The 12525-nt window shown below is 57.9% G+C and overlaps 4 protein-coding genes across 4 annotated transcripts; 2 read left to right on the top strand and 2 right to left on the bottom strand.

Moving 5' to 3' along the window:
* Nucleotides 1-1543: 1543 nt before the first annotated feature.
* Nucleotides 1544-6492, top strand: GUITHDRAFT_121827 (hypothetical protein; the record flags this gene model as incomplete). Its single annotated transcript, XM_005818931.1, has 5 exons — nucleotides 1544-3657; nucleotides 3710-5328; nucleotides 5616-5797; nucleotides 5997-6064; nucleotides 6291-6492. 5 exons carry the CDS (start codon nucleotides 1544-1546, stop codon nucleotides 6490-6492), a joined length of 4185 nt encoding a protein of 1394 aa, XP_005818988.1.
* Nucleotides 6493-7248: 756 nt separating this feature from the next.
* On the top strand, nucleotides 7249-8169 carry RAD1 (DNA damage checkpoint protein RAD1; the record flags this gene model as incomplete). The annotated part of the gene is made up of 3 exons (XM_005818932.1): nucleotides 7249-7341; nucleotides 7386-7647; nucleotides 7691-8169. 3 exons carry the CDS (start codon nucleotides 7249-7251, stop codon nucleotides 8167-8169), a joined length of 834 nt encoding a protein of 277 aa, XP_005818989.1.
* A 3168-nt stretch (nucleotides 8170-11337) lies between these two features.
* On the bottom strand, nucleotides 11338-11586 carry GUITHDRAFT_58399 (hypothetical protein; the record flags this gene model as incomplete). The annotated part of the gene is made up of 1 exon (XM_005818933.1): nucleotides 11338-11586. A coding segment is annotated over one exon (249 nt), but the record flags the coding sequence as incomplete, so codon positions are not given.
* Nucleotides 11587-11808: 222 nt separating this feature from the next.
* GUITHDRAFT_82655 (hypothetical protein) lies at nucleotides 11809-12048 on the bottom strand (the record flags this gene model as incomplete). Its single annotated transcript, XM_005818934.1, has 1 exon — nucleotides 11809-12048. A coding segment is annotated over one exon (240 nt), but the record flags the coding sequence as incomplete, so codon positions are not given.
* Nucleotides 12049-12525: the final 477 nt, after the last annotated feature.

A 12525-nucleotide genomic window follows, 5' to 3' on the forward strand; every position in this document is an offset into this window, starting at 1 on the left:
TGCCACGGTGTACGGTACGCCCCGGCCGGACTGAGCTTCTTCACGGCGTCCCGGCGAGGCAACCACCAGACGCCGTTACCGAGGTTCCGAGTGACTGCCGCTGAGGCCCGGGCGGGCTCCGACTCGGAGGCCCCCGCCAGTCCGATCACTCGGGCCCGGCCGGCCATTGCCCATCATGCGGCCGCCCGGCCCCGGGCCCGCCGCCGTACGGTACGGTACCGGGCCTCGATGATCGGATGGCCCGGCGGGCCCGGCGGGCCCGGCCAGTGCCCGCCAGCCTGGCAGGGTCAGGGCTGACTACCGTACGGTACGAATCGGAGGACCGTCCGACAGACCGACGAGTCGAATTTACGAAATCTGCACCCCCACCCCCCGAACATGTCGGAAGCAGGAAAGTAAACTGGGTCATGGTACGTAGGGTGGTGGATGGTGGCGGTGGGTGGTAAGTTGGTTGTCAGAGATGAGGGAAACAGGGGTACCCATATCTGATGGGTGGTTGAGTAGTAATAGCGGATGGCGCAGGTGCAGGTGCCAGGTGCAGGTGGGCAGGCTCGGGGGGGGAGGGTAGGGAGGGTAAGTGGGGTAGGTGGTGGTGGTGGTTCGTAGAGAATCGAGGGGTGGGTGGTCGTTTCTCGAACAGTGACCCTGTGTAGTAAAAAAGACAGTCGAAATAGACTGATGAAGTGATTCACTTCCAGAACGAGAGGGTGGGGTACTAAGTGGGATATTGGGGGGTCATGGACCGATTAGCGCTGTAGGCAAGGGGTCGCTACGAAGGGTGGGTGGCACTCGCTCATTCCGGGGTAGAGAGGTGGTACATTCGTGGTATTCTGACGGGGTGGGGTAGTAGCTTATTATGAACCTTATCTGTTCACCCACATTCTCCGGAAACTCCACTTGAGTGGGTAGGGTACCTGGTTTTTACGGGGTACAGGGTGGTACGGGCTGGAATGACCCGTCTTAAATGTACCAGTTGAGTAAAAGAGAATGGAAATGGGGGGTGGTGATGGGTGAAAATCAATTGCTTAGGGTGGTAGGGGTGGACCATTTAATTCTTGTATTTTGATGGCCTGGTGATGGGCTATGTCAGTGATGGGGTAGGTAGTAAATGTTGGGACATAGGGGTAGGGAGAGTGCCGGAATTTACGACATAGAAAAGGAGCAGGTAGGGGTGGGGGGTACAACCCGGATGGAGAAGGTTGGGGTGATGGTATGTTGGATAGAGGGGTGGGTAACTAGGGGTAGGGGTGGTGCGACGGAAGGTTTCTAACCATGTGCAATGATTTGGCGGGGAAGCATGCAAGATGGTGGAATGGCCCGGGGAGTTGAGAGGAGGAATGGGGTATGGCGAAGATGATGATCTGATGGACTAACACTAGTGAGAGAGCTAAAATCTTGAACTTGCAAGCAGCTAGCTCTAAACTTTCACCTCGTCGATTTTCGAAACAAGGGACCACTCTCCGGTATCGTGAAAGACAGTTCACAACATGGACGAGCGAGGTAGCTTAGATCAGACAAGTATATGAGGGCACATTTCTTATACATGCAGGATTCTCGTTTGCATCCATGCAATGAACATGGTCTCGCCCAACAAATCCCCAATGCGAGTAATGGACCATTGCTCGCAAACGGAGACGGAGCCAGCGCAGGCCCTCCCGGACTCTCGTTTGCGCACGAATCCCGCGAATGGCTGAGCTTTATTCGTACAAGCTTGTTGCAGACATTCTACGGGATTTACTTCCGATCCACAACAAGGGCAGGCAACTTCCTTGGGAAGAACTCACTAATGATATTCCTGGGATCTTCGGTGGATCCTTGGATACGATACCAAGTGCTGCCGGTCCCGAGCTTGCTCATGAGCTCTCTCTGCTTCATAGCTTCTGTGTGCTTTCTGCTGGCCATGGTGGGCAACACGTTGTATATGATGTATCATCTTTCTGAGGTGGGTAAGACTAACCACAGACATTTCCGTCTGTCCATTGAGGAATCTTTGAAGTATGGTACTTCCGGCGTTATCGATGGAGTGACCTTCGGTCTTGTCCATGATTCTTGTGTCGTCTCCTTGCAAGGAGCCTTCAGGAAAGCTGCGGGATCCAGCATCTACCTCTCGTACCCCGAGCCCGTGGAAGCAAACGGGTTGTATATTGTTCACAACGGAACTTATCCTACTAAGTTCTTGCTGGAAGCATCTGAGGACTTGCAGACTTGGAGTGTCTACGGCGCTTCGTCCAAGCGATTCACTTGCACTGGTTTCTTCCTGCTTGACTGGGTGTATCGTCCAGACATCGCGCATGACTACACGAGGGAGTCTTCATTTGCTTCCGATGTTTGCCTGCAGCTGAGGCAGGAGGGGGACGACTCGAACTGTGACGGTCTGATCTTCATAAGCAACGGATGGCGATGGACGATGCTCTTTCCAATAGTTGGGAACATGCTGATCATAGGGGCGCTGATATGTTGGATTTACGTCTCAGTCAAAACAGAGTATGCCAGCGTAATGAAGTATCCCCTGTTGATCTTTTTGATCTTGTGTGCTGCGGAGTCTCTGTCTTTTGCTATCATCTGGTGTACATTGCCGACCCTGTCAGGTGTGACTCAGCCAGAGAACAGTATGTATGCATGGGTTCTCTTTGTTTTGTATCTTCTCTTAGCTGGGGCAGTCAACGTGATGTATGAAAAGTATTTCTTGTCTATTTGTATAATATTCGAAATTCTCTTCTTCATCAGCGGTTATGTCAACCTTTGGTATGTGTACGGCAACTCGGTGCCCGTTTCAGAGTATTTCTTGGCATCTGTTTATTTTGTCCTCATCGCGGGATTTTCTGCAGTCATCCATGCGAAAGGCGCCAAGAGATTGCATTTTGCAAACAAGAGGTTCGAAGGCTTTCGAACCAGAATGAGGCAGATGGTGGTTGACACCTTAGGGGATACAAACGCGAGCTCAGTGTTGGACTCAATAGATAAAAAACTTGAGTTGCTGAGGTCCGGGAGGAGAAACACCGTAATTCAAGATTCTCCGTCCGCCATGGACCTTGGTTCAATGCGCTTCGATCTCGCAGCAACCATGGCCGACTTTGCCTCTGATGCCGTCGTATCTCAGGGGCCAAAGGACTCTCATGTCGCTTGCCTTGACCAGTTGTTCATCCAAGCAGAGATGCTGAAGCCTTTCCTCAACGTGAAGGTGTTGGAGCTCGCGATCAGGAACGAGGGCATGTTGAAGTCAACGAGCGGGGAGTGGCTCTCTGCTCAAGAGCTCCAGAGTGACCCAGAAATCTGTTCACGGGTGAAATGGACGGAAATCAAGAGCGTTCCGCGCATTGTGAGCAAGAGCTTTTGTTCTTTGGAGGGGGATTGTTCTCGGCTGACAGACATCTGTCGGGAGAGGATAGTCTTTGAAGACTTGAAAGCAATCCGCAAGTGCCTGCTGCATATCATACAAGATCCGCAGATTGTTGTGATGTCCGGCAAAAACTCGATGAAAGATTGCCTCACGTCTACTCACGAGTATCATGTCGGCATTGTACTGTCAGTTCGCCTCGCCATGCCGCAGACTCACAGTCTTGGAATTTCGCGCCATGCGTGTGAGGTTCAACTCATGCTCCGGAAGTTTGCAGAGTCGCAAGATTCGACAAGTCATGAAGACTACGTCGCATACAGGTATGAGCAATGGCATGCTCGCACTTGTTCTATGTTTGACCTTGATGTGCAGGAATGCTTTTGACAGTCAGAAAACACGGGTGTTCTTTGACTTCAAGAAGACTCTGTCCTATTGTGGCAAAGCGCACAAGTATGCAAGCAGAGGCCCCACGTCTTCAGTCGCGAGTGAAACTCGAAACGCCGATGTTTCCCACCCGTTGCTGGAGGAAAGCGAACACTGGGTTGAGAGGTTCTGTAGATCGCGGGCCTGCCATGCAGGCAATGTGGTCAGCTCCCAGCTGTCTGTCATTCACGAAGCAATAGCGCGAGCAAGCTACAGCAGCTGCTTCTTCACCTCAACTCCCATCGCTGCTGCTCTGTGCAAGCCCGTGTTCCAGATGCTGTTCTGCTTGATAGGTCTGGTGTACTTCATTCAGGTCGGCTTCATCGTTTACGGCTACATGCACTCGGCACTCTTCGAGTACAAGGACTTCGTCTTCACAGTGAAGCAATTTGACGGAGCCCCTCTCAACGAGGGGAACTTCACCCTCTCCTCGTTCGGGCTGCTGAGGAGGGGATGCAGGGTAGCGTCCGCATCTCGGATCGTGCAGACAAGTCAAGTCTCTGCAGCGATCTCCATGAAGTCGTCGATGGTTGCCGACGGGTGGTACTACGAGCTGCCAGCAGGGACCAAGTCCTCTGATATCCCGATCTCCTTCCGCTTGGAAGGATCGCAGGACGGGAGGAGCTGGAGCCTTGCTGGAGCCTCGTCCTTCATCACAGGGGAGGCTGGCTGGGTTGCTCTGTCCGCAAGGCCCAATGGGAACCTGAGGAACAAGTGGGGATATCAGTATAACTACATCCCGCCGACCATATGGCTTGTCTCGTGGCTGTTCTCCTACTTCCTGAGCGGGGTCTTGTACTGGATTGCAGCGTTATCGTCCGTCCTCCATCTGTCTGTGTACGTCAAGCACATCGGAGGAATGGGATACCTCTTCGACGTCATCCTCACCTTGCTCCCCATCCCATGGCTGGTGGAGCAAGGGAACTCGGACGCAGCCATAGATTTCTTCTTGAGGGGAACGTGCTGGATCATGATCGGGTACTTCATCAGGTTTGCAGAGGCCTACTGGGTCATCGTGAGTGCGTTCGTCGGGATGTACTTCATGGGGGTCGAAATGATCATCATGTTCCTCATCCACGAGGACTCTCGGAACTTCTGGTTCCAGTTCCTAACCTCCTCCTTCATACAGTTCGGATCAGTGATGTTCCTCTTCGGAGTCTTGTCCATCGGTGCTCGCTGGCGCTTCCTGCTGAAGGCTGAAGAGTTGATCAGAGGGGACAGAGACAGCTACATGCACTGCTGGGAGAGGCTGTACGAGGACGAGTCCAACGTCGTCCACATGGACAACCTGCAAGCCATTGCCGACGCCGTCTCCTCCAAGGAGCGGATCCGCCAGCGGGTCCCTGTGGACATCGAGCAAGCTTGGAAGGACGTCGGCTTCCACGTCCCCTGCCGGAGGAACGACGTCATCACTCGCATCCATTCCTTGCTACATCCTGCTAGGCCTCAGTTCGAGGACGTGGAGTGTTTGGATCAGCTGCTCGCGCAAGCGGAGGGTCTCGACTCGTCGATGCGATTCCTTTGCCAGCGGTGGGCGGCAGCAACCAACGGATGCTTCCCGATGCAAGGTCCCCCACTCTCCTGCTCGCTCCTGCTCGCTCCTGCTCGCTCCTGCTCGCTCCTGCTCGCTCCTGCTCGCTCCTGCTCGCTCCTGCTCGCTCCTGCTCGCTCCTGCTCGCTCCTGCTCGCTCCTGCTCGCTCCTGCTCGCTCCTGCTCGCTCCTGCTCGCTCCTGCTCCCTCCTGCTCCCTCCTGCTCCCTCCTGGTCCTTCCCTCCCTCTCCTCCCGTCTCACCGTCCTCCTGTCCCCCACTCTTCCCCATCGACCGTCACCCGTGCATGACCAGTCGCCTGCAGGCAAGACATTCATGCGGTGGACGGAAGTGCTCGAGAAGAGGATGACGGATCAAGTCCAGTGGGCCAAGATCAAGAGGCCGCTGAGGATAATCGAGAAGACCCTGCGCTCCTACCGCCACGACCCGAGCTACCTCTGCGACATCTGCAGGCAGTGTATCGTTTTCGAGACCATGGAAGACCTTGTGAGATGCGTTCAACAAGTGATCTCAGACGAGGTCAGTCTCTTGCTCTTGCTCTTGCTCTTGCTCTTGCTCTCCGTCTGTCTCCACCTCCACCTCCACCTCCACCACCTCCACCTCTACCTCTTTCCTATCTCGTTCCCTTTCTCTTCCTCTTCCTCTATCCGCCTCCAGCTCTGTCCCCCGCTCAACCTGCATGCAGGACGTTGTGGTGGAGAGGATCAAGAACAGGTTCGTCGCTCTCAATCGTGGATCGAAGCATACCCTTCAGTGAGTTTGCTGTCCCTCCCGCTGCTCCGCTTCCCTTTCCTCTGCTCATCACTTCCTTTCTCCTCCCTCCTCCTTCTTGAACTCGCTCCTTGCGATTCTCACACCCTCTCTGTGTTCTCCTCTCCCTCTCCCTCTCCCTCTCCCTCTCCCTCTCCTGCTCCCCCCTCCCTGCATCCGACATCTCCGCACCTCCTCCTCTTCCCGCTCTGACCGATCCTCCTTGCAGGAAGGAGACATACAACTCCCTGCACAGCACCGGCTACAGAGACGTCATGGTCAACATCCGGGTCGTCTCCGACCGAGCGAAGCAGCTGGGGCTGTCCTGGCACATTTGCGAGCTGCAGCTCCTGCTGCTGGACTATGCCAAGATCAAGAGCGAGCTGGGGCACTCGCGGTACATCCAGTGGAGGAATACGAGGGGGGAGTGATGGCAGGGCACTTGTATCATAACTGTGTACATATGTACTCTTATTCTTTCCTTGCATGGCAGCGCCGTGGGGGCGGTGAGGTATACGATGTGAAGGTGAAGTAAAGGAGGAATGGTAGAGATCAAATGAATGGTTTCAAGGCGTGCACGTTGGTTGTTTCTTGCTCTGATCTTCTCCTGCCTGCTCCTCCGTGCTCTCCTCTCCTGCTATCTCCTTGCTTCTTCGTTGTTCCAGTCATCGTCTCGCCCTCCTCCTCCTCCTCCCCCCCCCCCCACTTCCCCCCTCCTTCCTCCCCAGCCCATATTCCCGGGGCTCCGTCTTTTCTCTGCCCGACCTGCGGTAAAGCCACAAACCTGAAATTCCCGCCAAAGCAGTCGCCGCATGGCGGAGGCGGCGAAGGCGGGAGGGGAGCGATGAGGAGAGAGCGAGTGTAGAGTGGCAGGGGGACGGAGGAGAGGGAGACGGGGAAAGGACGAGAGGACGAGAGGAGGAGAGGAGGAGAGGTAGAGAGGTGAAGAGGTGAAGAGGGGAAGAGGTGAAGAGGAGAGGAGAGAGAAGAGGAGAGCGGGAGACAGGAATGGGGGAGATGGGGAGACAGGAAGGGAGGGCGATGGAGGAGGAGAGAAGTAGGGGTAGGAGGAAGGGTGTGGTTTTCTGGAGCCTGATGAAACCTATTCTCAGCTGCAAACTTTTAGATACGAGGAAGGGCCAGGAGGGCATCAGACTAACAAGATGAAGAGATGAAGAGATGAAGAGATGATGGCGTCTCAGTCAAGCTTCTTCGCCAAGACTGACAACACCAACACCATCGTCGCCATGTTGTCCTCCATCCACCTCAGGAGGGACATCGTGAGACCGCTGCATTGTGCGCCTCCCCGCTGACCCTCCTGCAGGAGGCCTACTGCCTGATAGACGCGCATGGGATCAGGTTCACAGTGGAGAAGGGGAGGTGCATGCAGTCCAACGTGTACATGAAGAAGGAGCTCTTCACAAGGTTTGAGTGCGACAGGCGCCATGAGTTCGGCATCAACCTCTCCCTCCTCCTCGACTGTCTCAAGGTCCTTGGCCATGCCGATGCTGCCGACATGGTCTCGCTGCAGCTGAGCTACGCAGGGGAAGGCAGACCCTTCCTCGTGCAGATGGTCGAGGGCTCAGGTGGTTTGTGCTGCGCTGCATGGCTCGTCTGACGTCGCCGCAGTCGTGAGCTCCAGCGGAGTTCAACCAACCATGGTCAAGGAGCCGACGGACTTCTGCTGGAGCAACAGCTCGTCCAGGAACATGATCATCCTCCGTTCCCTCGCTCTGCGCGAGGCCTTTGCCGAGCTCAGCCTGTGGGGAGAGCAGCTTGAGATCTGCATGCAGCCGGTGGGGAACGCGGCCATGGGCTCAAGCGCCATGGCGGCGCTGAAGCTCAAGGCGACCGGGGAGCAGGGATCGTGCGAGGTCGAGCTGAACACAGCGTGTGAAGCTGTGAAGTCAGCGGACCTGCGGCAGGAGACGCATCACTCGTACCGGTTCTCCCTCCTCCAGCCGCTTGTGAAGGCGCTGGCGCTGTCGGAGACAGTCTGCCTCAAAGTGAACGAGCTAGGGATGCTGCACATGCAGCTGATGATACAGAAGGAAAGCGCGATAAGCACGTTCGTGGAGTTTCTGGTGTGTGCGGATGTGGAGGATTGAAGACGAGGGGGAAAGGAGGACGAGTGGGAAAGGAAGGGAGGGAGACGAAGGGAGGGAGGGAAGAGGAGGGAGATGGGAGGGAGGGAGAACCAGGGCAGGAGGAAGACGATCAGGACTGAAAGCAGCGAGATGAAGGGAGCGGGAAGTGCGCTCATGCGAGGAGGAAGTAAGGGTGCGTGAGCAAACAAGTCAATATAAAGCTGTTTATTTGTGCACCAAAGGATTGATTTTCAGGATCAAAGAGCAACAAGCATAAGGAGTCGGAGAAGTAGAGGAGGAGGAGGAGGAGGAGGAGGAGGAGGAGGAGGAGGAGCAGGAGGTGGTGGTGGAGGAGGAAGAGGAAGAGGAGAAGGATCATCTGCACAGGTCAATCCAGGCAACGTGCTGGTTCCTCTCCTCGTCCTTCATCCTCAGCAGCCGACCTCTCTGCTCCCTGCACTCACTCATGATGCTGTCGAGAGTTCGGAGAAGTTCCTCCCTCTCCCTGTCGTCCCTTCTCAGACGCTCCTCCTCCTCCTTCATCCTCCTCCTCAACCGAGCCAACCGCTCGTCGAGATCCTCCACCTTGTCTCGGACAGGAGCTAGCTCCAGCTCTACAGCAGGGCCCTGGTGTTGGGAGATCGCTGTCGAGGAGCAGAAGTCAGTGAGCGGGAGTATGCGCAGAGGGGTCCTACCTGCTGCTTTGGTGGGTAGAGCAGGGAGGGAGGAGGACGGGAACTGGTCCTGCCTTGCTGCTGGCATGCCTGCCGTGGGCCCTGCTCCCTGCAACCCGTTGGCGGGAGGCTTCGGAGGAGATGATGACAGGAGGAGGTCGAAGGAGGAAGGATCTGCCCTGCTTCCTGCGTGCGATCCTTCCAGCAGCTCTCCCATCAGGTCCGGCTGTCCTGCTCCACCTGGGGCCGCGAGCTTCCCCTGCTCCTCCTTGACAAGATCCTGGAAAGGGTCCCAGGCTTTCTGCTCCTTCACCTGTACAGGGGGGGACGCAAGGAGTTGAAACCTCCCGTTCGGCGCTGCGGCAGTTCTTCCGTCCTGCTCCTTCTCGTCCTTCTCGTCCTGTTTCTCCTTCACCTGCTCCTTTGTCTTTTCCTTGTCCTGCTCGTTCGCCTGCTCCTTGTCCTGTGGCTGCATCTTCCATGCATCTTGTTCGCCCGAGATGATTGCGTCGTCCTGAATTACAGGCGAAAGATGCGACGGGGCGGCAGGAGCAGCGAAGGATGGAGAGGAGGAAGGGATGGAAGTGGAAGACGGAGGAGGAGAGGTAGGAAGAGGAGGCTGGGTCCGGGGGGGGGAAGCAGCTACAGGAGGAGGAACAGGAGGAGGAGCAGGAGGGGGGGAGTTGGAGTGGGTGGCGCCTGGGAAGGAGAACAGATCCTCTCCCTGTCCCTCCTGATTCGTCTCGAAGCTCTCGAGGAGGTCACGCTGAGCAGCAATAGGATGCGGAGGCCCTGCAGCTGGGAAACTTTCCGTGCTGCCCCCCAGCAGGTCCAAAAGTTCCCCCGCCTCTGCCCTTGGTGCCTTCCCCCCTGGGAGAGGAGGAGAGGTCGCTGGCTTCGGAGGAGGAGGAGGGCTCCTCTTCGGCGGGGTAGTCGGAGGAGGCTTCTTGGGAGGAGGAGAGCTTGCGGCGAGCTCGGAGGGTGGCTGAGCCTCTGGGGAGGAAAGGAATTTCTGGTCAACGGAAGGACGAGAGAAGGTTGACGGAGATGAAGAGGAGGCAGCAGGGGAGGAGGACAGGGGAGGAGGCGAGGATGGAACAGGAGGGGGAGAGGAGAGGGCAGGAGGGAGCTCGAAGCCGAACATGCCATCCGTTGGAGGAGCAGAACGATGCTGTTCGAACGCAGGAGGAGGAGGGAACTGGGAGAAGAGGTCCCCTCCCTGGGAGGAGGATACCGCTGAGCCCTCTCCCTGCTCGGGGAGGAAGGAGGCTGACGGCTCTTGGGAGGAGGAAGGGAGCTGTTGCGATGAGCTGCTCCCGAACGGATCCCAAACTTCCTCCCCCTTCGCATCCTTCTTGGCTGGAGAGAGCCCGCCCGCCGTGCTGGACATCGGCTGCTGAAAGTCAGCGGGTGGGAAGGAGGAGGAGAAGGAGGTGACTTGGTCTTCCTGTACCAGGGAGGCGAAAGGGTCCTGCAGATTGCTGTTCGGGGAGGCAGGAGCGAAGGAGGATGAAGGGTCCTCGATGTCGGGAGCGGCGAAGGAAGTCCACTGGGAAGAGAGCTTGCTGCCTCCTGCGAAGTGATCGTCTCCCTCCTGCGCAGAGCTGTTGGTGGCGTCCTCGAACCCCGAGGGGGAGGGCAGGACGTGAGGAGGAGAGGAGGGCGCGATCTTGGTGTGCTCCTCCACCAATAGCGCGTCGAAGGCGCCGAGGAGAGGGGAGGGTGAAACAGCTGCTGCTGCTGCTGCTGCTGCTGCTGCTGCTGCTCCGTCATGCAGTTTCCTTTGCTCATGGCCAGTAGCCCCTCCCCCTCTGTCCTTGCTATCGCTGTCAGCCATGGAGCCGAGCAGCTCGTGGGGACTGGGGAGAGGAGCAACGATCGATCCCCCGTGATGATCGTCGTGGACAGGCTTGTGCGGTGAGGAGGAGGAGGAGGAGGAGGAGACATCGAGGTCAGCAGGGGGGAGGACGAGGCTCGCCGGAAGCTCCTCCCCCTTCCTCCTGCTGATGATAAGATGCATGGCGACGGCGAACTCCCGCGCATCCAGCATCCCGTCCTTGGTCAGGTCCGAGAGGTCCCAGATCCTCCTGAGCTCCTGCACGGGGAGGCCGGACTCAGCAAGGATGGGACGCGCCTGCTGCCCGGAGAGGTGGAGGGAAGAGCCGGCGAGGGCCCGAAACCTCCTCGTGTAGTTCGCGAGCTCCATCTGAGACAGCCCGATCGTCCGCATCAGCCGAGAGAACCGAGGAGACACGGCTCCTTCTCCTGCTCCTTCTCCTGCTCCTGCTCCTGCTTCAGCGCTGCTGCGGATCCCATCCTGGCTGGACCTCTGGCTTGCTTCACCATGGCTGCTGTCTCCTACTTTGTTCGGCACGTCCTTTCTGTCCTGAAAGGAGGAAGCAACAACACTGGCAGAGCGAACAGCTTCATCGAGCTCAGTGGATGCACGAGGAGCAGGAACGGTTGCAGCGAGCGCGGGGGAGCTCCCCTCCTTCACACCCGGTACCTCGAGGTGGAGCAGTTGCTGGGGGAGGGAGGTGGGAAGGACGCCATCTTTCTTCCGGATCTCGATCAGGTGCATGGCGACGGCGAACTCCCGCGCATCCAGCATCCCGTCCTTGGTCAGGTCCGAGAGGTCCCAGATCCTCCTGAGCTCCTGCACGGGGAGGCCGGACTCAGCAAGGATGGGACGCGCCTGCTGCCCGGAGATGAAGCCGTCATGATCTGAGTCGTGCTGATGGAAGAGCGCAATGTAGGAGGCGACTTGCGGCGGGTGGAGCGCGGGGACCAGCTGAGGGTGAGGAGGGGGCTGGCTGACGACCACAGAGGAGGAGCTGCTGCCGGCAGAGGAGGTGGGCTCTAGAGCGGGGGAGATGGCAGGGAGCGAGGAAGAGGAGGAGGGAGGAAAGTTCGGGGTGGATACCATGGCGGGGCTGGGGGGAGCTGGTCTGCGAGAGAAGTGAGAGCGAGACCAGGCACGAGGAAGGGAGGAGGGAAGCGGCTTCTCCCTCCTCGCCATCCCCATCAGATGCTGCGCTATGGCGAACTCATGCGCGTCGAGCTTCCCGTCCTTGGACTCGTCCGCCAGGTCCCACACAAGCCTGAGGGTCGAAGTGGAGAGCCCTGACTGCATCAGGAGCTGCTTCGCCTGCCTGCCATCCAGGTAGCCTGTCCTCCCTTCGTCGATGGCCTCGAACACCTTGCAGTGCTCTTCGTACTCTGCCATGGTGAGCTCGACGTCTGCCCCACCTTCCTCGCGCTCCGCTGCCATGCTCTTGGGCGATGGGAGAGGATTATGCAGCGGGAGGACTTCGCCCATGACGTAGTCCGAGCTCGACGTGGTGCGAGAGGTCCTGTCCTGCTCCTCTGAGCCCCGCAGGAACTGAGAGGACGTGAAGGTCGCGGCGTGAGGAGCAAAAGTGGAGCTGAAGGTGTTCGTGCTTCCTGCTCCTGCCATGACGGTGGCGGGGGGAGCTGGGGGCTGGGCTGAGCTGCCGGCAGGTTGGTTGGCGAAGGCGGGGAAGGGGAAGTCACCCTGGAAGCTGGAGCAGACGCTCATGGTGGGCTCGTACTGGTTCTGAGCAAGAGAGATGAGCCTGAGGGCGAGGAAGAAGCCGTCCTGCAGGAGGTCGATCAGCAGGGGGAGGCAGAGGGGAGGGAGGGGAGGGAGGGAGGGAGGGAGGGAGGGAGGGGGAGGGGGGGG

This window comes from Guillardia theta, assembly GCF_000315625.1.
Source record: "Guillardia theta CCMP2712 unplaced genomic scaffold GUITHscaffold_257, whole genome shotgun sequence".
Lineage (NCBI taxonomy): Eukaryota > Cryptophyceae > Pyrenomonadales > Geminigeraceae > Guillardia > Guillardia theta.